This window comes from Mesoplodon mirus (assembly GCF_964341445.2).
Source record: "Mesoplodon mirus genome assembly, chromosome: 12".
In the NCBI taxonomy this organism is placed as follows: domain Eukaryota; kingdom Metazoa; phylum Chordata; class Mammalia; order Artiodactyla; family Ziphiidae; genus Mesoplodon; species Mesoplodon mirus.
In genome coordinates this window covers 33,147,794-33,174,087 of record NC_138988.1, presented here as the reverse complement: position 1 = coordinate 33,174,087, position 26,294 = coordinate 33,147,794, and the positions used below count along the sequence as shown (strand labels likewise).

The window sequence follows — 26,294 nt, the reverse complement described above, 5'->3', positions numbered from 1 at the left end:
ATCTTCATTACCTACAGTAATTCTCTATACCTCACTTTCCCCATCCACAAAATTAAGAGAGAAAACCCCCTCAGGTATTGCCACTAGGATTAAAAGAAATAATCCATGAAAAAAGGCTCAACACTATGCATGGCAGCCTTGTAAGTATTCAATAAATTGTACCTGTTATCATCATTTTAAAACAGGTTGACCATCTGGACAATTGTACACATTCTATCTCTCTACTAGAAGCCCCCAGAGTGCCCCATACCCAACAGGTACGTCATAAAGGCTAATGACAGTGGTGGACCACAACAGTACCAAAACCTCCTGGCCTGCCAAGCTTAATAAAGTGTGTTATCCATTCTTCCAGACCACTGCTGGAGATGCTACAGCCTGACCTTCTATTGATCCCAACATCATCCCAGTGGACATTGTTCCATTGTAATTTATTACAACAGCCAAATTGAATCCACATGACAGTGTTCTGAGCCAATTCTCATTGAGGCTCTCCCCATCCCCTGCCATCACCCCCACAGCCCCCAAAGATTTGTGGAGACACTGAATTAGATGATTTACTCAATTCCAGATATTAAAGCTATTGAATTCCTTTCTTTAATCTTGCACGTCCACCTAGAAAACGATAAAGATGGCCTGGCATGATTTGTTCTGTACTCTCGTAAATTTATTATTAATGTGGAGTCAGTAACCTTCTCTTGCCTGCTCAGTTCTTCCCAACCATGGTCTTTATCTTGAGGAATTCAAGTTGCTTGTTGCTACTGACATCTCCCATATTCCTCAAGCCTTTATTCTCAGTTAGAAAGAGCCAAGTCCAGAAAGATAGTTCTCTGGCTGCAGGCATTATTGCACATAAATAACAACAGGACTGAGCAGGTTCTACATGCAAGGTTGCCAAAAGATGTCTGAACAAATTAGCACCTCCCATGTACTGTAAGGCAATTTCAATAGCTGAAATCGATGTTTTTAATTTTGCCTTCAATTCAACACAAGGATGGTGTATCAGGCCCTTTCTCTGTCACAGCTCATTGCTTTTGTAAGCATTTTGGACAATATTTTCTACGTTTTTCTTCTCTCCACGGACTAGACTGATCTGTGCTGACACTCCAATTGGGAGACTTATCTAACCGAACTAGTTTGTCAACTACCATAACACTTAGCACACTCTCTGCAACCTTCCATATCCTTGATGGTAGAGATGCTACAAAAGGAGGGAAGGGACTTTACAGGATAAATTATTCAAAGAAAAAAACATTTAGCTTAAAATTCTAAGTGAAGGTCTTGTGGGGCACTGATGTTAAAAAATATATAAACCACACAGAAATGTACAACAAATGTTTGAACTTTAAACAAAACTAAAATACCAAACTAAAGACACAATTACAGTCCCTTAAAAAACTGTTTCCAAGAGTTCAGATTTGAACATGACAAACAATGTATATTTCCTTATGACAATTGCCATGTTTAGCAAAGATTTCAGTTGAAGTTATTGTAAGGACAATATATAAATCACCTTGGATGCCTAACTAAGTTCTGTATCTATGACATTCAACCAACTGCTATAAAAATATCAAAAAGAAGGTTTAAAATAAGGTAGAGGAAAATGAGCTGATATGCACATGGGTAAAAACTTGCGTTACTGTGACCATTTAAATTAGCAAATAAATGCTTAATGTTATTTATAGAAGTTTTTTATATTATAAACCATAACTCTGAATTTTCCTTAAGATTAAATATTTATTTTGCTCATTGCATTATGTAATAAAAATGGATAAATATTTGATATAGATGTAAGAGATAATATTATTTTTTTAATTTTTGAATTTTATTTTTTTATACAGCAGGTTCTTATTAGTCATCAGTTTTATACACATCAGTGTATACATGTCAATCTCAATTGCCCAATTCACCACACCACCATCCCCACCCTGCCGCCGCTTTCCCCCCTTGGTATCCATACGTTTGTTCTCTACATCTGTGTCTCAACTTCTGCCCTGTAAACAGGTTCATCTGTACCATTTTTCTAGGTTCCACATACATGCTTTAATATACGATACTTGTTTTTCTCTTTCTGACTCACTTCACTCTGTATGACAGTCTCTAGATCCATCCACGTCTCAACAAGTGACTCAATTTTGTTCCTTCTTATGGCTGAGTAATATTCCATTGTATATATATACCACAACTTCGTTATCCATTCGTCTGTCGATGGGCATTGAGGTTGCTTCCATGACGTGGTTATTGTAAATAGTGCTGCAATGGACACTGGGGTGCATGTGTCTTTTTGAATTATGGTTTTCTCTGCATATATGCCCAGTTGTGGGATTGCTGGATCATACAGTAATTCTATTTTTAGTTTTTTAAAGAACCTCCATACTGTTCTCCATAGTGGCTGTATCAATTTACATTCCCACCAACAGTGCAAGAGGGATCCCTTTTCTCCACACCCTCTCCAGCATTTGTTGTTTGTAGATTTTCTGATGATGCCCATTCTAACTGGTGTGAGGTGATACCTCATTGTAGTTTTGATTTGCATTTCTCTAATAATTAGTGATGTTGAGCAGCTTTTCATGTGCTTCTTGGCCATCTGTATGTCTTCTTTGGAGAAATGTCTATTTAGGTCTTCTGCCCATTTTTTGATTGGGTTGTTTCTTTAATACTGAGCTGCAAGAGCTGTTTATATATTTTGGATATTAATCTTTGTCCACTGATTCGTTTGCAAATATTTTCTCCCATTCTGAGGGTTGTCTTTTCGTCTTGTTTATGGTTTCCTCTGCTGTGCAAAAGCTTTTAAGTTTCATTAGGTCCCATTTGCTTATTTTTGTTTTTATTTCCATTACTCTAGGAGGTAGATCAAAAAAGATCTTGCTGTGATTTATGTCAAAGAGTGTTCCTATGTTTTCCTCTCAGAGTTTGATAGTGTACGGTCTTACATTTAAGTCTCGAACCCATTTTGAGTTTATTTTTCTGTATGGTGTTAGGGAGTGTTCTAATTTCATTCTTTTACATGTAGCTGTCCAGTTTTCCCAGCACCACTTATTTAAGAGACTGTCTTTTCTCCATTGTATATCCTTGCCTCCTTTGTCATAGATTAGTTGACCATAGGTGCGTGGGTTTATCTCTGGGCTTTCTATCTTGTGCCATTCATCTATGTTTCTGTTCTTGTGCCAGGACCATATTGTCTTGATTACTGTAGCTTTGTAGTATAGTCTGAAGTCAGGGAGTCTGATTCCTCCAGCTCCATTTTTTTCCCTCCAGACTGCTTTGGCTACTCGGGGTCTTTTGTGTCTCCAATTTTAAGATTTTTTGTTCTAGTTCCGTAAAAAATGCCTTTGGTAATTTGATAGGGATTGCATTGTATCTGTAGATTGCTTTGGGTAGTATAGTCATTTTCACAATATTGATTCTTCCTCCAAGAACATGGTATATCTCTCCATCTGTTGCCATCATCTTTAATTTCTTTCATCAGTGTCTTACAGTTTTCTGCATACAGGTCTTTTGTCTCCCTAGGTAGGTTTATACCTAGATATTTTATTCTTTTTGTTGCAATGGTAAATGGGAGTGTTTCCTTAATTTCTCTTTCAGATTCCTCGTCATTAGTGTATAGGAATGCAAGAGATTTCCATGCATTAATTTTGTACCCTGCAACTTTACCAAATTCATTGATTAGCTCTAGTAGTTTTCTGGTGGCATTTTTAGGATTCTCTATGTATAGTATCACGTCATCTGCAAACAGTGACAGCTTTACTTCTTCTTTTCCAATTTGTATTCCTTTTATTTCTTTTTCTTCTCTGATTGCTGTGGCTAGGACTTCCAAAACTATATTGAATAATAGTGGTGAGAGTGGACATCCTTGTCTTGTTCCTGATCTTGGAGGAAATGCTTTCAGTTTTTCACCATTGAGAATGATGTTTGCTGTGGGTTTGTCATATATGGCCTTTATTATGTTGAGGTAGGTTCCCTCTCTGCCCACTTTCTGGAGAGTTTTTATCATAAATGGGTGTTGAATTTTGTCAAAAACTTTTTCTGCATCTATTGAGATGATTATGTGGCTTTTATTCTTCAATTTGTTATTATGGTGTATCACACTGATTGATTTGCGTATATTGAAGAATCCTTGCATCCCTGGGATATATCCCACTTGATCGTGGTGTATGATCCTTTTAATGTGTTGTTGGATTCTGTTTGCTAGTATTTTGTTGAGGATTTTTGCATCTATATTCATCAGTGGTATTGGTCTGAAATTTTTTTTTGTAGTATCTTTGTCAGGTTTTGGTATCAGGGTGATGGTGGCCTCACAGAATGAGTTTGGGAGTGTTCCTTCCTCTGCAGTTTTTTGGAAGAGTTTGAGAAGGATGGGTGTTAGCTCTTCTCTATATGTTTGATAGAATTCACCTGTGGAGCCATCTGGTCCTGGACTTCTGTTTGCTGGAAGATTTTTAATCACAGTTTCAATTTCATTCCTTGTATTGGTCTGTTCATATTTTCTATTTCTTCCTGGTTCAGTCTTGGAAAGTTATACCTTTCTAAGAATTTGTCCATTTCTTCCAGGTTGTCCAATTTATTGGCATAGAGTTGCTCGTAGTAGTCTCTTAGGATGCTTTGTATTTCTGTGGTGTCTGTTGTAACTTCTTTTTCATTTTTAATTTTATTGATTTGAGTCCTCTCCCTCTTTTTCTTGATGAGTCTGGCTAATGGTTTATCAATTTTGTTTATCTTCTCAAAGAACCAGCTTTTAGTTTTATTGATCTTTGCTATTGTTTTCTTTGTTTCTATTTCATTTACTTCTGCTCTGATCTTTATGATTTCTTTCTTTCTGCTAACTTTGAGTTTTGTTTGTTCTTCTTTCTCTAGTTTTTTTTAGGTGTAACGTTAGATTGTTTGAGATTTTTCTTGTCTCTTGAGGTAGGCTTGTATAGCTATAAACTTCCCTCTTAGAACTGCTTTTGCTGCATCCCAGAGGTTTTGGATCATCGTGTTTTCATTGTCATTTGTCTCTAGGTATTTTTTTATTTCCTCTTCGATTTCTTCAGTCATCTCCTGGTTATTTAGTAACGTATTGTTTAGCCTCCATGTGTTTGTGTTTTCTACCTTTTTTTAACCTGTAATTCATTTCTAATCTCATAGTGTTGTGGTCGGAAAAGATACCTGATATGATTTCAAGTTTCTTAAATTACTAAGGCTTGATTTGTGACCCAAGATGTGATCTATCCTGGAGAATGTTCTGTGGGCACTTGAGAAGAAAGTGTAATCTGTTGTTTTTGGATGGAATGTCCTATAAATATCAATGAAATCTATCTGGTCTATTGTGTCATTTAAAGCTTGTGTTTCCTTATTTTCATTTTGGATGATCTGTCCATTGGTGTAAGTGAGGTGTTAAAGTCCCCCACTATTACTGTGTTACTGTCGATTTCCTCTTTTATAGCTGTTAGAGTTGCCTTATGTATTGAGGTGCAATGTTGGGTGCATATATATTTATAATTGTTATATCTTCTTCTTGGATTGATCCCTTGATCATTATGTAGTGTCCTTCCTTGTCTCTTGTAACATTCTTTATTTTAAAGTCTATTTTATCTGATATGAGTATTGCTACTCCAGCTTTCTTTTGATTTCCATTTGCATGGAATATCTTTTTCCATCCCCTCACTTTCAGTCTGTATGTGTCCCTAGGTCTGAAATGGGTCTCTTGTAGACAGCATATATATGGGTCTTGTTTTTGTATCCATTCAGCCAGTCTATGTCTTTTGGTTGGAGCATTTAATCCATTCACGTTCAAGGTAATTATCGATATGTATGTTCCTATGACCATTTTCTTAATTGTTTTGGGTTTGTTTTTGTAGATCGTTTTCTTCTCTTGTGTTTCCCACTTAGAGAAGTTCCTTTAGCATTTGTTGTAGAGCTGTTTTGGTGGTGCTGAATTCTCTTAGCTTTTGCTTGTCTGTAAAGCTTTTGATTTCTCTGTTGAATCTGAATGAGATCCTTGTGGGGTAGAGTAATCTTGGTTGTAGATTCTTCCTTTTCATCACTTTAAGTATCTCATGCCACTCCCTTCTGGCTTGTAGAGTTTCTGCTGAGAAATCAGCCGATAACCTTATGGGAGTTCCCTTGTATGTTATTTGTCATTCTCCCCTTGCTGCTTTCAATAATTTTTCTTTGTCTTTAATTTTTGCCAATTTGATTATTATGTGTCTCAGTGTGTTCCTCCTTGGGTTTATCCTGTATGGGACTTGCTGCACTTCCTGGACTTGGGTGGCTATTTCCTTTCCCATGTTAGGGAAATTTTCGACTATAATCTCTTCAAATATTTTCTCGGGTCCTTTCTCTCTCTCTTCTCCTTCTGGGACCTCTATAATGAGAATGTTGTTGCATTTAATGTTGTCCCAGAGGTCTCTTAGGCTGTCTTCATTTCTTTTCATTCTTTTTTCTTTATTCCGTTCTGCAGCAGTGAATTCCACCATTCTGTCTTCCAGGTCACTTACCTGTTCTTCTGCCTCAGTTATTCTGCCATTGATTCCTTCTAGTGTAGTTTTCATTTCAGTTGTTGTATTGTTCATCTCTGTTTGTTTGTTCTTTAATTCTCCTAGGTCTTCGTTAAACATTTCTTGCATCTTCTCAATCTTTGCCTCCATTCCTTTTCCGAGGTCCTGGATCATCTTCACTATCATTATTCTGAATTCTTTTTTTGGAAGGTGGCCTATCTCCCCTTCATTTAGTTGTTTTTCTGGAGTTTTATCTTGTTCCTTCATATGGTACATAGCCCTCTGCCTTTTCATCTTGTCTGTCTTTCTGTGAATGTGGTTTTTGTTCCACAGGCTGCAGGATTGTAGTTCTTTCTTGCTTCTGCTGTCTGCCCTCTGGTGGATGAGGCTATCTAAGAGGCTTGTGTAAGTTTCCTGATGGGAGGGACTGGTGGTGGCTAGAACTGACTGTTGCTCTGGTGGGCAGAGCTCAGTAAAACTTTAATCTGCTTGACTGTTGATGGGTGGGGCTGTTGTTTGGCCTGAGGTGACCCAACACTGGAGCCTACCTGGGCTCTTCGGTAGGGCTAATGACAGATTCTGGGGGGGCTCACGCCAAGGATTACTTCCCAGAACTTCTGCTGCCAGTGTCCTTGTCCCCACGGTGAGCCACAGACACCCCCCGCCTCTGCAGGAGACCCTCCAACACTAGCAGGTAGGTCTTGTTCAGTCTCTTGTGGGGTCACTGATCCTTCCCCTGGGTCCTGATGAGCACACTACTTTGTGTGTGCCCTCCAAGAGTGGAGTCTTTGTTTCCCCCAGTCCTGTCGAAGTCCTGCAATCAAATCTCACTAGCCTTCAAAGTCTGATTCTCTAGGAATTCTTCCTCCCGTTGCTGGACCCCCAGGTTGGGAAGCCTGACGTGGGGCTCAGAACCTTCACTGCAGTGGGTGGACTTCTGTGGTAGAAGTGTTCTCCAGTCTGTGAATCACTCACCCAGCAGTTATGGGATTTGATTTTACTGTGATTGTGCCCCTCGTACCATCTCATTGTGGCTTCTCCTTTGTCTTTGGACGTGGGATATCTTTTTTGGTGAGTTCCAGTGTCTTCCTGTTGATGATTGTCCAACAGCTAGTTGTGATTCTGGTGCTCTCACAGGAGGGAGTGAGAGCACATCCTTCTACTCCTCCATCTTGGTTCCTCCCCTCAAGAGATATCATTTTTAAAAACCTTATTCAATTTTTAATAAAAATCTATTTATTTCTTAAAGGCAGAGATATAATATGGTACTTATATGTTATCTAGTTATTTTTAGATAAAGTAGTACTATGCCTTTAGAAATAAAACATAAACAGGATAAATAATAGACAATAAAAGGACTCATTCTAATTTAGGCTTCAAAGCAAACTACACACCTCTGCACACTGCAGGATCTGGTGTGAGCTTTCTGTGGGGATCTGGTGCTCATCAAACCAAGCTTACATGTTTAAAAGACTTAGCCAATACTTGCAGGACATCCGGTCCTGTCCAAAATGTCCATAAGACATTTGGCCCATGCCAAAACATCCTTGATATTTGGTCGTATTTGGTCCTGTCCAAAATATCCATAAAGACATTTGGACCATGCCAAAAGGTCCTTAAAGTTTGGTCCTACCCAAAATGTCCATGAGCATATTAGGTCCAAGCCAAATGGTTTTGGACAGGACCAAATATCAAGGACCTTTTGGCATGCACTAAATGTCTACTGGACATTTTGGACAGACCAAATGTCTGCTAACCTGCCAATTACCATATATATTACACACCCCTGGGGTGAAAGCAACAACTGTGATACCTGCTGGCCACTCTCCAAACCAGTGCTTACTATGAATGATAGAAAGTTGAGGTAGATTACACAAACTCACCCCTCGCCATTTGCAACAACATGGATGGACTTGGAGGGTATTCTGCTAAGTGAAGTAAGTCAGAAAAAGATAAATGCTGTACGATATACTTTATATGTGGAATCTAAAAAATAAGACAAGCTAGTAAATATAACAAAAAAGAAACAGACTCACAGATATAAAGCACAAAACTAGTGGTTACCAGTGGGAAGAGGGAAGGGGGAGGGGCAATCCGAAGGTAGGGGATTAAGAGTTACAAACTATTATGTATAAAATAAACTAAAAAGATATATTGTACAACACAGGGAATATAGCTAATTTTTAATAATAGCTATAAATGGAGTATAACATTTAAAAATTGTGAATCACAATATTGTACACCTATACCTTAAATAATACTATTCATCAACTATACTTCATTTAAACAAATAATAATGATAGAAGGTCCTTTCTTCTCAACCTAAACACAAAAATGTGCTAGTTTGTTCTCTTTCTAAAAGCAATTTAAGGTCATCATTTCAACACAATACATCATATCAGATGCACACACGCATATAGTCCCCCTCCCCGCCCCCACCATCTCACTGCTCTTCAGGGACCTTTCCACTAGTTCATCACTAAAATGGTTTCCCCTATCTGACCTCCAATATAATTTTGCTAGTTTAGCATCAAAGCTCTGAATTCTGGTCTTAAGTCTGACTTGAGCTCACCTGAGGTTATGTGTCTGATTTCTGGCTCTCAGAACCCTCACCTCCTCAACAGGCTGAATCAGACCAGGCTGCTTCTCAAGTCTTCTTCAGTGCTAACATTCTATACTGTCACAACTCTGGCTTCAGGGCAACCTCAGGGACAAAAAAAACACTTGTGTGGCTATGATACAGATGTTTCATAAATAATAGGCATTATCTTTAGAAGTTTTATCTTTAGAATGAACTATTGATAAAGGCTATAGCATGGATGAATTTCAAATGCGTTATGCCACGTGAAAGAAGCCAGATGCAAAAGGCTATATGCTGTATACTTTTATTTCTATGACATTCTGGAAAAGGCAAAACTATCAGCATGGGGAACAAACTGGTGGTTGCCAGGGATTGGGGGCTGAGAAGAAGGGCTGACTACAGAGAGGGCAGCACAAGGGAGGTTTTGACGTGACACAAGTGTCCTGTATCATGACTGTGAAGGTAGTTATACAGCTCTATGCTTTTGTCAAAACCCACAGAACTGTAACACAAAGAGTGAATTTTACTGTATGTAAATATAAAGATCAATTTTAAGTAATCCTTACAAAGTAATTTAGTTTTCTTTCCTAGCTCTCTGAAAGAGTTGATGGGTCCAACATTTAAATTCTGATTTTTAATATAAAATAATAATTACCTGTGCACCAGCAGTAATGGGCACCTTGTGCATTCAACAATACTCCTTTGAACACCTACTACTACACTGAGAAGAACTGAGACGGAAAGTCAGCTCATCCTCATTCTAAAGATAGGGAAAATGAGGCAGAGAAATTGTAAGTAACTTGCCTAAGGTTAAAATGTCCTTAAGGTGAGATTCAAAGCCAGGCTTGACACAGTCCATGCTCTTAACAAACTAATTTTGCTGATGCGTGCATATATGTATATGTGTGTAAAAAATTTTTTAAAACAAAAATAGGGTCATATGGTGGTGAGGGTGTGAGAAAACAGGCATTCTCATTTTCCATACATACGTATTGTAGACAGTTTATTTCACTTAGCAAAATAATGTGAATATCTTTCCATGTCATTTCTGTTGGCTGGATTTCTATGTAGAAATATACCATCATTTATTTATTCACTCCTCCACTTTATAATATTTTCACTCTTCAGGTAAAATTTTTTTTTAAATTAAAGAACCATGCTATGAACAAGGCTGTGACTAAATCTATGCCTACTTCCTTAATTTTTTCTTAGAATGAATTCCTAGGTGAAGAATCAGTAGATGAAGTAGCTTTGGTCTACTACCCCCATATTTGTCTTTCCCCCAGCTACCTGACACTTCCTACCTGCCTCTATTTCTTTTCAAAGACCCTCCCCTGCAAGCTCTAATGAAAAGTGTTGGTAACACAGAACGGCAGCAAAGAATCTTTGCCTCTACTCCTACCTTCCCATCTGGCCACCCTCGTCTATGCCTCCAGCTGTTCACAAGTTCACAAACATTCATAATTTGGAGAAAGCCTCAGTGTATGTATGTGCTACCCTTTATAGCCTTTTATAAGTCAAAGTGCCATATGCAACCTAAAGAATTTAACTTCATATTTCAATACTAAAGAAATATTCCCACCCAAGTCAATCAGTGCTATTCATTCGAGCATCGTATTTGCTTAGCTTTGCTTCATTCAGACTTTACTCACAAAAAAGCAGCAGAATGCAACAGAAACTTGGGAAGAACTTATCCTTGGAAGCAAGTGACTTACTTTCCATTGCACCAACAGGAATGTCTGAGGCAAATAGTAAATACAGCCCCTCAAAGAAGTACACCTTGTTCAGCTCTATCAAATATTTGGAGTATATTTTTTAAAAATCTCAAACTTGCCATGAAGGTTGTTATATGTTAGAATTGCCTTTAGGCTATAGTAACTTGTGATCTACCCCAGAGCTCAGCAAACTATAGCCCATGGGCCAAATCTGATCCACTGCCTGTTTTGTAAATAAAGTTTTATTGGAACACAACCATTCTTATTTGTTTACTCATCCTGAATCTCACCAGAACTTTGGAGAGATTTGTTTATTCGTGCCATCACATTTCAACTTTCCAACTAACACTTACTAAGCACTACAAGGTGCCAAGCACTGTGCTTGTTGCTAGGGATAAGAAGATGAGTAAGACCCAGTGGCTTCATCGGCTGAGCTCAGGATTTAATGGGGAAACAAACACATAATATCATACTTCAAGAAATCTCAGTTATGCAACCTGAAGTAATACAACCTGAGAAGTGTAATAAAGCTTCATTCCTAGGCATACATTTTGAAATCATGCAAATCCCCCTCAAATTATAAAAATTCATCCAACTTCCATGGTTTCTAAACTGAGCAGTCAAAGGCACAGGAAACTGCTTTCATTACAGTTACAAGCAATACCACTTTAGTGAGCCAACACTCCTTGTAAGTATCCTGTGAACTCCACTACTCTCCACTTGCCTCTGGATTTCTGTGACAGGTTTATTACTACTGAACAGTTATATTAATATGCACTTGTATCAGTTTTCTATTGCTGTGCAACAAAATACCACCAATCCAGTGGCTTAAAATGACATCCATCTATCAGCTCACAATTCTGTAGGTCAGATTTCCAGTACAGTGTGGCTGGGGTCTCTATTCAGGGTATCCTGAGGATGAAATCGGAGTGTTGGCCAGAATGAATATTTGTCTGGAGGCTCTAGAGGGAAGAAAAACACTTCCAATCTTACTCTTGTTATTGGCAAAATTCAGTTTCCTGTGGTCTTAGGACTGAGGTACTTGCTTCCTGGCTGTTGTCACTGGGAGTCACTTTCAGCTCCAGGGGTTGTTGCATTCCATGCCATGTGGTCCCCTCCATCTTCAAATCAACAGTGGAGAACTTCTCATGCAGTGAATCCCTCTCCTATTTTGAATCTGTGACTTCCCTGACTCTGACCTTAGAATCCATGTTTAAAGGGCTCATATGATTAGGTCAAGCTTACCCAGATAATCTCTCTTTCTTAAAGTCATCTGTGCCATACAACATAATCTATGTTAAATCCATCATATTCACAGTCCTGGGCATTATTCAAGGAATATATACTGGAGAGGTGGGAAATCTTGGGGGCCATCTTAGAATTCTACCTACCATAGCACTTTTGTTAAAATTATAAATTACTTTTATCAACTAATTATATTATCCAAGGGTCGAGTACACGTTGGTGCTATTTTTTTCTTTTTTTAGATAATTTCTTTAAATTAATTAATTAATTAATTTTTAGCTGCCTTGGGTCTTCATTGCTGTGTGCGGACTTTCTCTAGTTGCAGCAAGCAGGAGCTACTCTTCATTGTGGTGCGAGGGCTTCTCATCACAGTGGCTTCTCTTGTTGCTGAGCATGAGCTCTAGGCACACAGGCTTCAGTAGTTGTGGCATGTGGGCTCAGTACTTGTGGCGTGCAGGCTTAGTAGCTGTGGTTTGAGGGCTCTAGAGAGCAGGCTCAGTAGTTGTGGCGCACGGGCTTAGTTGATCCACGGCATGTGGGATATTCCCAGACCAGGGCTCAAACCCGTGTCCCCTGCATTGGCAAGTGGATTCTTAACCACTGCGCCACCAGGGAAGTCCCCATGTCGGTGCTACTGCTGGTTCTCAGAAACCAGCAATCGTAAAAGGATGTAAGTGTGATATAATGCTATGCTGAAGACCCCAAACTGCCATATACCCTGTGCCATAAGTTTAGAATTCAACTTCTGGGAAAACAGTCTGTTTAAAGCAGTTATATCTTTTAGTTTGCAAAAGGTATAGTATAATCAAGTAAGGATAAAGGGGGGAAAATGGCAACAAGACTGCAATATCAGAACAATATTAAGGTGCCCCTTTCCCACAATAACTGTGGAGTTATGTGCCCCAAGAATGCATCACTTCTAATTTACATTTAGCCTTATGGGAAACTTAAGACACATATTATAAAAGTTTTGAATTATGGACTTCTCTGTACAATATAACATGATAAATGCTAATATAGATATGTGTAAACTCTTCACAGCAAGGTAGAATCCATTGTCAAACACAGGATAAGTAAAAAAGGCAGACAGAAAATTTTCCTTCCCACATACCTAAGGTTGATTTAAATTAAATGGCTTGGGGAGTATGTGGGAGGAAAAATGGAACCAGCTCCAGACTGAAATCTGTAAAAGCTCAAACACCTCTAATTCCATACCACAAAACAACAACAGCTGGCAGCTGAGATTGACAGATGTGTCAAAATGCCTGTACCCATTAGGGTAGCAGCCACAGTCAGGGCACTCTGGGCATTTTTATTTTAAATCTTCAGGGGTTTTGCAGGTAATTACAAACAAACTTTTTAAAAATCCATCATGCTGAAATTGAGTACAGAATATAAGGTCTTAACCCAGAAGCAAATATTTATTTAAAAGAGAATTTGCCTCCCCTGGCTCAGGATCAGCTCTCTCATTGAATAAGAATCAGTTCTCAGTACCATCTGGCCCTGAACTGCATTTTGAAATAACACAGATAATCACTATTGCCACTAGCAAGTCATAAGGGATTGCAAGAGAACATTCATAATATGGAAGTCAAAATGACTCTCAAAGCTAATTATAAAATATATTTGATTTCTAGAAGACATAAAGAATAGAAAAACTTCTCTGAAATTTGTTTCCTAAATGAGGCAGGGGAGTGTGGTCCATCTATATTAAATTACTTCTAATTCCACCAAATGCACTGTGCTGCCTCTTCCAGCCAAACCTTTGCAAATACTATTCTTGCCACTTTGACTGAACAACACTTCCTACTCCCTCAGATCCCAGTTTAGTCATCAACTTTTCCAGAAGTCCTCCTTGACCTTCCTATTCCCCACAATAGGTGAGGTGACCCTCCTACATGAACCATGTACCTGGCTGGCATAGCACATATCACACTTTGCCCTGCAATTGCCTGCTCAGTGGTCTTTTCCATGAGTGTGAGCTCTCAAAGGACAGAAACTATACCTTCTCCAAAGGCCTCTGTATCCCCCAGTGCCTGCAGAGCATCCAGACCAATACAGATGCTGAATATGTATTGCTGGATGACTGAATGGTAGGAAGGAAGGGAAGGCAAACTGGCCAGAATAGGGCAATGATGTCCCAGGCCTCAGCTACCACAGGGGAATGGAGAGAAGAAAAAGTAAAAGTGTAATCAGAGCCCAGGCTCTGTCACTAATTAGTTCTTTGACCCTAAACAAGTCACTTCATCTCTGAGAACCTCTGTGTCCTGAGTGGGAAAATAAAAAGGTTGGACTAGGAGGGTTCATCAAGTCTCTTCCAGATCTATGTTCTCTCATATCTTTCTGTCTTCCGGACTTCCCATGCTTTATCAGCATACCCATTTTAACATGTCTTTTAAAGTCAAATAATATTCAGTTGGGTTCAATAGAGTGAGGGGGTAGAAAGATGCAGCTAATTGAGTACAGTGCCTATAGATGCTGACTGAATGCATGAATAAATGAGCAGCCTTGCTAAATCTCTTTAATTGCTCTGTCAGAAGGTAAATTTTTTAGCTTTGGTTCTTTTGATAATAAAATGTCATTTCATCAGCGTCATCTCTAAGAGAAAGGCAACCTCAAATCCCTTAGGAAAAAAGCAATTACACAATGGAGGAGGCTGATGAATTCATTGCTTATCAAAGAAGCTAAGGCTTACCAAGGAAGCCACAATCTCTACTCAAGAGACACAAAGTGACCTTCGAAATATCACTTCATTGGGGCAAAATGATCAATAGGATCAACTGGTTAAAATCAAGCTGTTTCTTCCCTAGGCCACTGCTAACATTGGGCAAATAATTCCAGATAAGAGTAGCATCCATGCATGCCTGATTGTTTGTCCTGTGGAATTTAATTTGCCCTAGGACCCTTGACATCAACCACATGCCATAATAAAGACACAATGTATTAAATGATGCTAGAGTAAAGATGCTTTTGCTTAGACCCAATGACATACTGCTACCCTACAAACAGAGAATACATACAGAGAATTTATTATACTATAATAAGTTAGCTTTTTCCTATATTTTCTACTGAAGAAGGCAGTTTCCAAAGAAAATGGGCAAATCACAAACGCTAACCTAGACAATACATTTTTTAGTTGCAAATATTTAAGCAACGTAGGTTAACCTACGATCAGTCAACATGAACAAATGATGTTACCTTATCCCAAATGAAAAATGCATTAAATGTGAATATAGAGATCATATTTTCAGCCCAAATGGCTGCTAAAATAAAGTTCATTTTTTGTCAGAAAAAAAAAATTAGTCTTAAAGGTATTTTCCAGATGACTGAAATGCTGGCATTTAGCTAAAGAAATTTAAACTGGGTGACTCATCTCTATTCTGTCTAAATCAGATGTTTTATTTCTATCATATATTCCCTAAACTGAAGTTTGACCACCACCCCTCTCCAAATTAGTTGATTTGATCAGTATGGTCAGATCAGTTTAAATAATTCTAAAAATTTTAATACTTCAAGAGTGCTATATACATACTCTTTATAGATTAATTAATATATGTGAAAATTATAAAAGAGAAAGTAATATTAAGAGTTCAATCATACACACACCCACCCACCCCCCACCCAAGATGTTTGCCTCTGTAAACTGCCTATAATCATGCCAGAAAAAAGGTGTAGCTAAAAATGTTACAGAGAAATGTCTGTTATACTAAGTAAAAATCACTTTAAGGAATACTATCTCAAGGCAGGAAGCAGAGAGATCCAAGATGAGATGGGTGGTCCATACACAGGAAGAAAAGGACCCCACCAGGGTTAGGTCTGGGTAGTAATTTGCTTTGGCAGAGGCCAAGGGGCTGTCTCTTGTGCATTGTAGGATGTTTAGCAGCACCCCTGGACTCTACCCACCAGACGCTTGCAGCAATCCTCCAGCTGTGGCAACCAAAACTACCTCCAGACATTGCCAACTGTTCCTCAGAAGGTTGGGGCTTGTAAGTGTACCCCAGTTGAGAACCACTGCCTTAGACTCACAGCCACCTCGGTTGTGGCTCCATCCCCTGAGTGCCAGCCCAGTTCTTGGCTTCAGATGTAGTGAGCTTGACTACACGGAGGTCTGACCTTAGGTGAACAACCCCCTGCAAAGTGGAATGGCTTCCCAGACCACTTCCTCTCAGACTAAGGGAGGAGTCTACTGAATCATGAGTTCAGCTGCAACTAGTCCAGGAAAGATGCTCAGACATCTCAAATCATCTTTTGAGGTCTCAGTCCTTAAAGCCAACAACCAAAACAAAGTGAAACTACTAAGAGAGCAAAAATGGTGCAATCCTTTGAAAAGGAAGCTGCAAAACAATCCAATGGCTTAGAATGGTACGTGAAGAATCTCATGGAGGAAAATATAAACATAAATTGAAGGTCAACACAATCTTTCTTTTTTCTAAATACAGACTAACATAAACTTTTAAAAATCCAGATCTGATGTCGTACTTTTTAATTTAACTGTTTTCCTATTTTTCATCACATTATTTAGTAGCTGCATCTCTGCCAGTTTGGTATTAAAAACAGGCATCCTTGTGTATCGACCTCAGGTAAATTGCTCAAACTATAGTTCAGCTAATCCCTAAAAGTTAATGATCCCACTTGTCTCATGAGGGAAGCAGGACCATAAATAGAAAAACACCAGAATAGTGTGGTGGTTAAGAATAGCTCTATCACCTCCCTGCCATGTGACTCTGGGCAAGTCACTCTCTAAACCACAGTCTCCCATTTTAAAAATAGCGATTATGATTGTACATACATGCCGTTAGGTTTGCTATAAGGACTCGACCTAAGAATGCAAAGCCCTTAGCACAGTGTCTGGTATATAGTAAGGATTCAATCAATAGTAGATTACCCTTTTGTTATAAAAATTATCATTTGCATGGTCATAATTGGAAATTACCATGGATAATCAGCAATTTCATTGTATCACTCTCATAAAATGCCATGACTCTAACAATCCAGTAAGTTAGAAGTGAGAACTGGAGGAAGAAGCATTCTCTTTGGGGAACAAAACAGTATTTTCTATAAATGCCACATTTTCTTTTTATTAAAAGGGAAAATTAAAGAAGAGTGGCTAAGCTCCCTTACTCAAGGCATCATCCATTTTTACCTTCCCAGGGTGGAACAGAGGTTGGAGGTGTTAGATGCAGGTGGAGCAATAATCATTTCCTTATCTGTGCTTTATTACTCATGGGATGGTTCCATCTTGTAGCCTACACAGAACACACTGTTCTAGGAACAACAAGTGGGTCTGACATTTCACTGGGGCAAATGACTCTTCTCACAGCAAACAATATTCTTGGGCCAGGAGGGATCTCAAAGTGATTTCTCTTCTCCCACGTTCTCATTCATTCAGAATTTACTGACATAATTTATTCATCAAATGCATACTGAATGAGGACCATCACCTGCCAAGAATTTTGCAAGGAGCTGGAGGTATCTAGATGATGACGGCTGGGGCACTCAAGGAGCTTAGCCCTGGAGGGAAGCCAACATTCATTAACGGGGTGCCTAACTTCAAAGTGAGCCAAGAAATGGTAATCTACGAGTGTTAAACCTCTCCCAGCCTGCAGTGTCAGCAAAGACTTCCCTAAGTGACACAAGAACTGAGTGGAAAGCTCAGATGTAAAGCTTGGAACCACATTTCCCAGATTCCTTTTAGGTAGGGTCTGGTTAGATCCTGCTAATGAGAGGCATTTGTGTGAACTTTGGAGCTCTGTCCCAGGACTCTGAATCTTGACCAACAGCATGATGTAAGGGTGTGGGGTGGGGACGTGGGGGAGGGGTGAGGGCAGCCATCAGCAGAGAAGACACTTGACCAGACACTCCAGGTTACAAGGTCAGGGCACTGTCTGCTTTCTCTTGGTCTCCTAGAGCTGTCCTGGTTCTTGATCATCCCTAATCTGGTTCTACCAGCCAGATATTGGAGCTCGTGGATATTCCTTCAGTAAATTTCCTTTTGCTTAAGGTAGCCAGAATTAGCTTCTGCTCTTTGCATCCATCAAGTGGTTTGTTTCTGGTAACATGCCACATTATACAAGTCTACCTTCTCAACCAGACTGTCAGATTCTTGCAGACTGGAAAATGTCTTATTTCTCTCTAAACCTCCAGGGCCTACAGTAGTGACTGACTGACCCGTAGGAAACACTAGTAAATGCAAAATGAATATGATTTTTCACATGTTTAAAAAATTAGGAGGTTTGCCAATAATAAATATAAAAGTCCAACTGGATGTTTAACACTGAGAAAGAGCTCAATTGAGTCAGAAAGTCCTCCATACCTTACGTCAATTTTACACTCATGTGGAAATCTCTATGTTCCCTAGCCATCTTCTCAAATTTAACTTTTTAATATAAACTTCATGAAGCAATCCAGTATGCTAATAACCACATTCCTGTAGCATTCTTTCCTCTATTGTCATTCAGAATTTTCACCATCATACTTCCAAATGGGTAGAATAAAACTGCTAAAAGGGCAGGTCCATATATACCATTCCCAGGAGCCAACTACACTCCCCTCTCCCTGCCCTTTCCAACCCACGGGGCAATCTATGAAGCTCAGTAGGCAGCTCGTGAACTTGGCTTACAGAGAAATCCCCATCTGTTTTTCTACCCCTAATAAATAAAGTACCTCTGCTCTATAAATTCACATTGCTTGTGGGACTGAGACCTAGAATGAAAATGGAGATAGAATTTTTCTCCAATTTAATGGCTTTAAAAAAATTTTCTTGGGTAGTAAGTTTATGCTGCAAGAATCTATGAGCTACATAACAGTCTGAATCTATGAGCTGCATAACAGTCTGAATAACATAACATCTGAACAGTCTGAACAGTCTGAAGCTCATAACATCTATGAGCTACATAACAGTCTGAATTTGATCTGGTTCAAATAATGCTACCATGTTCTAAAATCCTAGGCATTATACACTTTCCAAATGTACAATGTCATCAAGGTTTTATGACATTTACTACAAAAACTCAATAGTCAGGTAGCACCTCATCAGTGGAAGCTTGAATTCAGGTATGGGAACAGAATGCTATGGCTGTAGCATGAAAACTGTGCTGCTTCTCTGACTTCAGTATCATAGCCACACAGGGATGATCCACTAAACCATCTTCATACATGCACCTTTTTGACCCCTACTAAAAGAATTCCATTTCTTGGCATTATGGAGTAGAGCCAGAAACATGGCGGTAGGACCAAATCCATTCTCGATGACTTCTGTTTTCCTACACAAGTTTGATCAGAGATATTATGCCACCTGGGGTTCTCTGTTTATTCAATTTCACTTCCTTCCTCAAGTAACAAAATGCTTAGAGCATTATGCCCGTGCCTGCTGCCCAGACATGTGACCTGTGCACATGGCTTATGGAGTACACAAGACTTCTGAGACCCAAGGCTTTGAAGGCAAAGCTGACAGATATGAGGTGCAAGCCTAGCTTGGCCAGGTTAAACATGGCTGTGGAAGGAGCATACCCAGTTCTACTGGCTTCAAAACACAGTGCTGGTTGCCAAAGAGTCTACAAGAAAGAAATATTAAGTAATACTGCACCTCTGACATTGACATGAGTTTATTATTCTTCCATGCCAACATACCCTAGTCCAAAGCTTATGCTGTCCCAGTCCAGGCCTGCCCTAAAACAGCCAGTTATGCTGAATGTGGTCAAAACTCTAAGGAGTCCCCAGTCCCAAAGACAGTGTTTCATTAGCCCGTCAGCTTCTGTATTATTTCCACATTCTGAAGTAGTAGTTTCTGAATTTTGTGCATCACTTCTTTAGGAATTATTTCTCTTTCACACTGCAGGTATAATAGCACTCCTGCCCCATCACTATGTTGCCAGTGGTTTTTTTTTTTTTTTTTTTTTTTGTGGTATGCGGGCCTCTCACTGTTGTGGCCTCCCCCGTTGCGGAGCACAGGCTCCGGACGCGCAGGCTCCGCGGCCATGGCTCACGGGCCCAGCCGCTCCGCGGCATATGGGATCCTCCCAGACCGGGGCACGAACCCGCATCCCCTGCATCGGCAGGCGGACTCCCAACCACTGCGCCACCAGGGAGGCCCTGCCAGTGGTTTTATATCCTCCACCAAATGTATTGGTAAACACTTGGTGAAAAAAAAAAAAAAAACTTGAAGCTAAACAACCTCTCCAAATATACATGAAATATTCCCAAATCCATTATCAGCATGGCTTAAATAAGTGGGATCGTGATCCTGTTGCCCAAAGGAGCCATAATACACAACTGGCTTTGTTTCAGAATTCCCAAACTGATTCCCAAACCTTTGAATCTGGCTGTGAGGGCAAGTTTAAAATTCTGCAAAATACTCACATCAGCAAAAGTGGCCAACTGTCACTTCTGCATTGAAAGGACTTCCCAGGGACTTCCCTGGTGGCGCAGTGGATAAGACTCTGTGCTCCCAATGCAGGGGGCCTGGGTTTAATCCCTGGTCAGGGAACTAGATCCCACATGCATGCCGCAACTAAGAGTTCGCATGCCACAACGAAGGAGCCCATGTGTCGCAATTAAGGAGCCCTGAAGCCACAACTAAGGAGCCTGCCTGCTGCAACTAAGACCTGGTACAACCAAACAAATAAATTAAATATTTTTTTAAAAGAAAAAAGATAAAAAGAAAGTGCCTTCCCAAAATCTTTACTGAGAAAATTGTTGCCATTTATTCCTCAGGAATGAAGGAGCTTAGACTGGATAAACAAAAAGGTCCTAATGTATAGCACAATCTCCTGGGATAAACCATAATGGAAAAGAATATTTAAAAAAAGAATGTCTCTATGTGTATAACTGAGTCACTTTGCTGTGCAGCAGAGATTGGCACAACACTGTAAATCAACTATACTTCAATTAAAAAAGAAAAAAAAGAACGAGAGAGCTTAGTCTCAACTCCTGGTTGTGCAATTGTGATGTTCTTACTTGATTTGCTCTTGCACCTGGTGTCATCATAAGGGCCAAAGGAAAAGGAGGCTTATTCTCTTATTTTGCAATAATCATTTTATTCTATACTCCCAAAGACATAAACTTGTATCTAGGTTGTTTGACCTTGGGTAAGTCTACCATAAGCCTCAGCATCGCTGGGGTTAATAACTGTGCATGCCTCACAGGGTTAATATGGTCAAAAGTAAGTAAATAGTGCACGTAATAACCATAGCAGAGTATCTAGCATACAGTGTTCAACATAAGTTAAGTTCAATAAATGCCAGCTTTCGGTACCATTTGCTGGTGGGGATTCTAAATGAAAGTCTTCTTTTGAATCCTTAGTATATGCTCCAAGAACTGCCACTGTAACTATTTCTCTATTAGTCCCACCTGCCCTAGACAGTCCTTTGATTCAAAGGGTCCTCAGTCGTCTCTTCCCAGCCCTCTTCTAATCACCTGTATCAATTAACTGGAGCTGTAACGGTGACCAGGGCCTTGTCTATAAAATCTTAACAGAAATGAATTAATAATATGATCTATCAGACCACCAATATCCTATGAGGATGGAAGCTGCTGAGGATGGTGACATGGCTTCATGGGCATGCAACTTGCGTAGGGTCACAGGGCCCCATACTCAGAAGAGCCCCATGCTTGGTTTAATGCTTTCCTTAACCATCCTGAAATTCTCAATAAAGTCTGAGCAAGGGGTCCCACATTTTCATTTTGCACTGGGCCCCACAAATTAGGTACCTGGTTGTGACTGGAGAGGTTTGGTCAGAGTGTGATACGAATTATATTATGTTTTAAAATAATTACTCCAGCTTGTGTTAAGAACAGCCTGTAGTAAAGGTAAGAGTTGAAGCAGGAAAAACAGGTAGGATGCTGTCAATATAAACAAAGTGAGAGGTGACAGTGGCAAATGACACCAAGAGGAGGGCCGGTTAGATTCCATTTGCCTGCAGCTGCAGCACTGGTGCCCGGCAACATGCCTGTCTACGGCAGTGTCCTGGCCAGCCAGCTCGTGCTTTCCCCCACTGGTTCCTGCCCAGTTTCCATGCTGCCTGCTTGTTAATCTGAGACCCCTGTGTTTCCCAACAGCTTCTTTTTATTAAAAGAGCAGGTGTTGGTTTCTCTTTTTGCCTACACTTTTCCTTACGGAAGGCAAGGGACCCTATGGTCCCACCAAAATTGTACACAGTAGCAAATAAGAATTCTTAAAAAAAAAAAAAATCTGGGTGCTGTCCCCAAATCTCATTCCCCTACAATGGGGAAAATGAACTGCTGAAAGAAGGAAAGAAGAAAGAGCCCTAACCAGGTCAAGCATCTTCTGGGTTAAGTCACTGTATTAGAACTTATTATACATTCTCTCAGTGATTTCAATTAAGTAATGGGTGTAAACATTACCCCTCCCACACTAAAATCTGTATGGGTTTCACAGGATAAGAGCTACTCAAGTTTATGTAAATACAAAATGCAACTAATACCTTTAAGACCCACAAAACACACTGCTCAATTCTCAGTAAGGAAAAAGGAAAAATTTTACTATAAATTTTAGTTTTTTATCTAAATTTGTACAATTATCTCTATGTTTAAGATGGTAAATGAAAAAAAAAATCATCACTATTTAGTTTCCAGGTAATCAAATAGAAAATTCAACAGGTCATGCTAAAAATGACATAGTACAACCACCAGTAAGTTAAATACCAGTAAATTTAAAGTTTATACTCCCTAATCTAAAATTCTTCAACAATAATTTCTTCTTTTCCACGTGCTCAAAAGTTTCTCTGAAATGACAAAACATGGATGATATCAATTCTCAACCTGAAGGGCTTATGTCAGCTACTCACCTTTTTCTGAAGAACATTGATTTTCCTTTCCTTCACCTCTAACATATCCTTCATGTCTCGAATCTCTCCAGCCAGTGTCCCCTTCTCTTCTGTGAGGTCCTGCAGCTGTTTTGTTTTTTTATTGAGAAAAGATTCTTTCTCTTCTAGTCGTAATCTCAGTGCATCTACCTGAAATCAGGGAAAAGAAAAAGGGTTGTAGTTTTACAGACAGGTCATCAGTAACCATCAGTCCTGCCCTGCAAGGAGGGAGGGGCAGCAGTATACCTTCTGAGCAGTGTGATCAAACACTGCTCATGGGCACCTCCGTGTGTTTTGTTTGTTTGTTTGTTTGTTTTTGCGGTACGCAGGCCTCTCACTGCTGTGGCCCCTCCCGCTGCGGAGCACAGGCTCCGGATGCGCAGGCTCAGCGGCCACAGCCCATGGGCCCAGCCGCTCTGCGGCATGTGGGATCCTCCCAGACCGGGACACAAACCCACGCCCCCTGCATCAGCAGGTGGACTCTCAACCACTGTGCCACCAGGGAAGCCCCTCCGTGTGTTTTAAAGCCTACATCTACCTTAAAGTTCTGTTGCATGTGCACCCGAACAGTGATACATTTTTTAAAATATAAGGTTTATATCAAATAAGACATTATGAAATAGTAGTATGTCTCATGTTGTAAAACCAAAGGTTGGGGAAAAAAAGCACACTAATTCTCTGTGTCTTTGAGAGCCCAGCGAGGGTACAACACGTCTCATGCAGCATCCTCCAGGGATGCTCATGTTCTCCTCAGAGAATACAATGAGCTCTGCCACGGATATCTGGGAGAACAAGACTGACACGTTGAGAAACACTCCTAAATTAGAAAAAGACGTGTTGCCAAGAGGAAGTAAATGCTGCTAGAAGAAAATGTTGGGGAAATGACACTCATTCTCCAGCATTATGAAAGACTGCTTTCCAAATACTAAAGAAAAAAAAAAAAAGACACACCATACAAAAAAATTCCTATTTCTACCTTAGCTCAAAACTTAGATTATTACAATTTCTGCTTTTCAAGTGTCCGTAATAAAGTGAGGAAACATAACCTTTATTTTTTAAATGTTAACATTCCAAAGACCATTTGCAAAAAAAGCTTACATGGGTGATGTGGGGCGTGGGGGTGATGGAAGACTTTAATCTTCACCTTCCGTACCAAGAATTGGACAGAGAGAAGCTACATCAACATTCAGAAAGTAATGATGCAAGCATGTTATTCAGAGATGTCAAAATAACCAGGCATAAAGAGTTTAAACGGGTGGTCTTGAGGAAAAAGAATGGGACAGGGGTGAGCTGGGGGCTGCTGCATCTCATAGCAATTCTTGTTGAACATTTTGCTCATTACACTATCAGCAGGTAAAATTTGGATGAAAGGGGAAAAAAACAAAAGTTGTTTAAAAAGGATGCAAGAATACTGTAATACGCCAAAATAAATAGATATGTACAGACTACGAGGACACAAAGTCAAAGGCAACTTGGAACAATGGAAAGAGGACACTTAGGTTTTAGGCCAGGTTCTGCTTCCATCTTCTACCTGTGAGGATCAGGACAAATAACTCTCACTTCCCCACACCCAGGCTTCCAGACTCAGTTTCTTCATTCATAAAACAAAGTGGTAAGAACAGACTGTCTCTAAGTGCCTGACATTTTATGATTTTAAAGACAGAAATCAGTCATAGGCAGAATACATCAGGGAAGGATGATGATATTAGAGATAAAGTTATCGGAGTAGAATCTCCTTTTCCTACCTCTTTCCAAGAAAGGGGTGCCAAAGTTGTGTTTTTAAAGGTCAAAGGTGAAGGGGAGGTTGGTGAGGAGTTTTTCTAGTTTCTGTCCCAGAGAGGAGGATGAAGCTGGGAGGTCCCAGCAAGGGAAGAAGTGATGACAAGTGTTTGAAGCCCAGTTGGCCGAATGACCCAGACTGCATTATGAGAGAGGATGGACATTCTGTGCTTGCAGAGGGTGTGAACTGCAGATTCTTCAGACATCTGATAGCTGTGTCTTCTTACATAATGGCCACAGAGGTCTGCGGCGGGTGGGTGAGGGGGATACTCATGTCCTGGGGATCTCCCCTTTTCTAAGTGAAAATTCATGCCAATTGCACTAAAGCTTAAACATCCCAGATTCTCAAGTGGCTTATCTTTGTTTAAAGTTATCTTCATCTACCAACCTGGAGTAACATCAATACTTCTCTTCAGGCTTTCCTCTTACCTGGTGAAAAAAATATGATTTTTAGTTTATACATAAAGGATGGCATTTAGTGGGTTCCCTGGAAATTGGTAGAACATGCTGAGCACTCTAGATTACAGCAGTGGTTAGAAGGGGTTACATATTCAATTGTAGAGATTTGCACACAGGCTGACCAGGATTCAGTGTATATCTGAGAAAAAAACTGTGGTCCCATTAGCCCCACATTCTACCTATCAAAGATGAATGGTCTGTATCTGGATCAAAGGAAACACCCAATATCCAAAACCATGATATAAATAAATTACAATATAGGAGGTAGTGAGTGGTGCTAGAGAGAGTTTAGAAAAAGAGACTCTCTATTGATGAATAATAAGCTTAACATTTGTAGTGCCTTCTGGCTATGTGTGATCTATCAGTGCCCTGCCCCATCTTACTGAGAGCCCAGAAGAGATAAACAATAACCTTAGCCATAAGACTATTTCTCCAGGAATAAAATGGAGAGCAAAGATGGTCGTGATCAACACACTACTCACAACACCCAAACTCTACATGGCAGGAGGGAGTCTGTGCCAGCTAAGGTCTTCTTTTTGGGAGTTTATTTTCCATGTGCCTGACAGCATGTACTTAGCTTCAAAGGAATTTGAATTGTGTCCTTCAGTCACCTTCACTCTATCTTTATAGCTTTGCACAGTCTCCTAGAATCAAGAAATGAAGCTTAAGGGTCTTTTTTTTTTAGACAAAACTTTGACCTGAACTGCATCCAATTCTCAACCAACATTAGCCCAGTTTGTAGTAAGCAAGCATGACATCATTTCTAAAGTCAAATTTTAACTTACAGATGGTGCAAAACCACAAGCAGGCACACAGACCTTCTGACGCACAGAAGTTTAAATAAAAGGAAGATCAGGCCAGAAAGAACATAGTCTATTAAAAATTAGAATATGTAGTTCCAAACTGAGTCACAGTGAGTAGGATTAAAGTTCCCCTCGCTAATACTCGAACCTCACTCGACAGTGTACATCATTTTTAAAAGAATCAGAAAAGCCCTGAAGTTTAGATTATATTCCAACATCAGGTAGAGACATAAAAGTTAAAATGTTTGGGAATATGAAATACCTTTCTCTGCCCCGTCACTCAACACCAAATAATTTTAAGGGCCCTTGACTCTCTCTCAAACTTTGGCAGTTGACTCAATAATAAAACTTGGCAAAGAAAAGAGCACCATCATTTCCCAGAAAAAAAAAAAAGAAAATTAGAACTGTATGAT

General features: G+C 39.7%; 1 protein-coding gene across 9 annotated transcripts in view; it reads right to left on the bottom strand.

Moving 5' to 3' along the window:
- Positions 1–26,294, bottom strand: part of ERC2 (ELKS/RAB6-interacting/CAST family member 2) — a 968,268-nt gene that overhangs the window by 578,268 nt on the left and 363,706 nt on the right. For all 9 annotated transcript variants that reach the window (XR_014295433.1, XR_014295434.1, XR_014295435.1 and 6 more), the window contains one exon: positions 22,823–22,990. Coding sequence is in view for 6 of the 9 variants with exons in the window: in XM_082637445.1 (XP_082493571.1) it covers positions 22,823–22,990 (168 nt within the window). In the remaining 3 variants the exon portion in view is untranslated. The remainder of the gene's footprint in view (positions 1–22,822; positions 22,991–26,294) is intronic.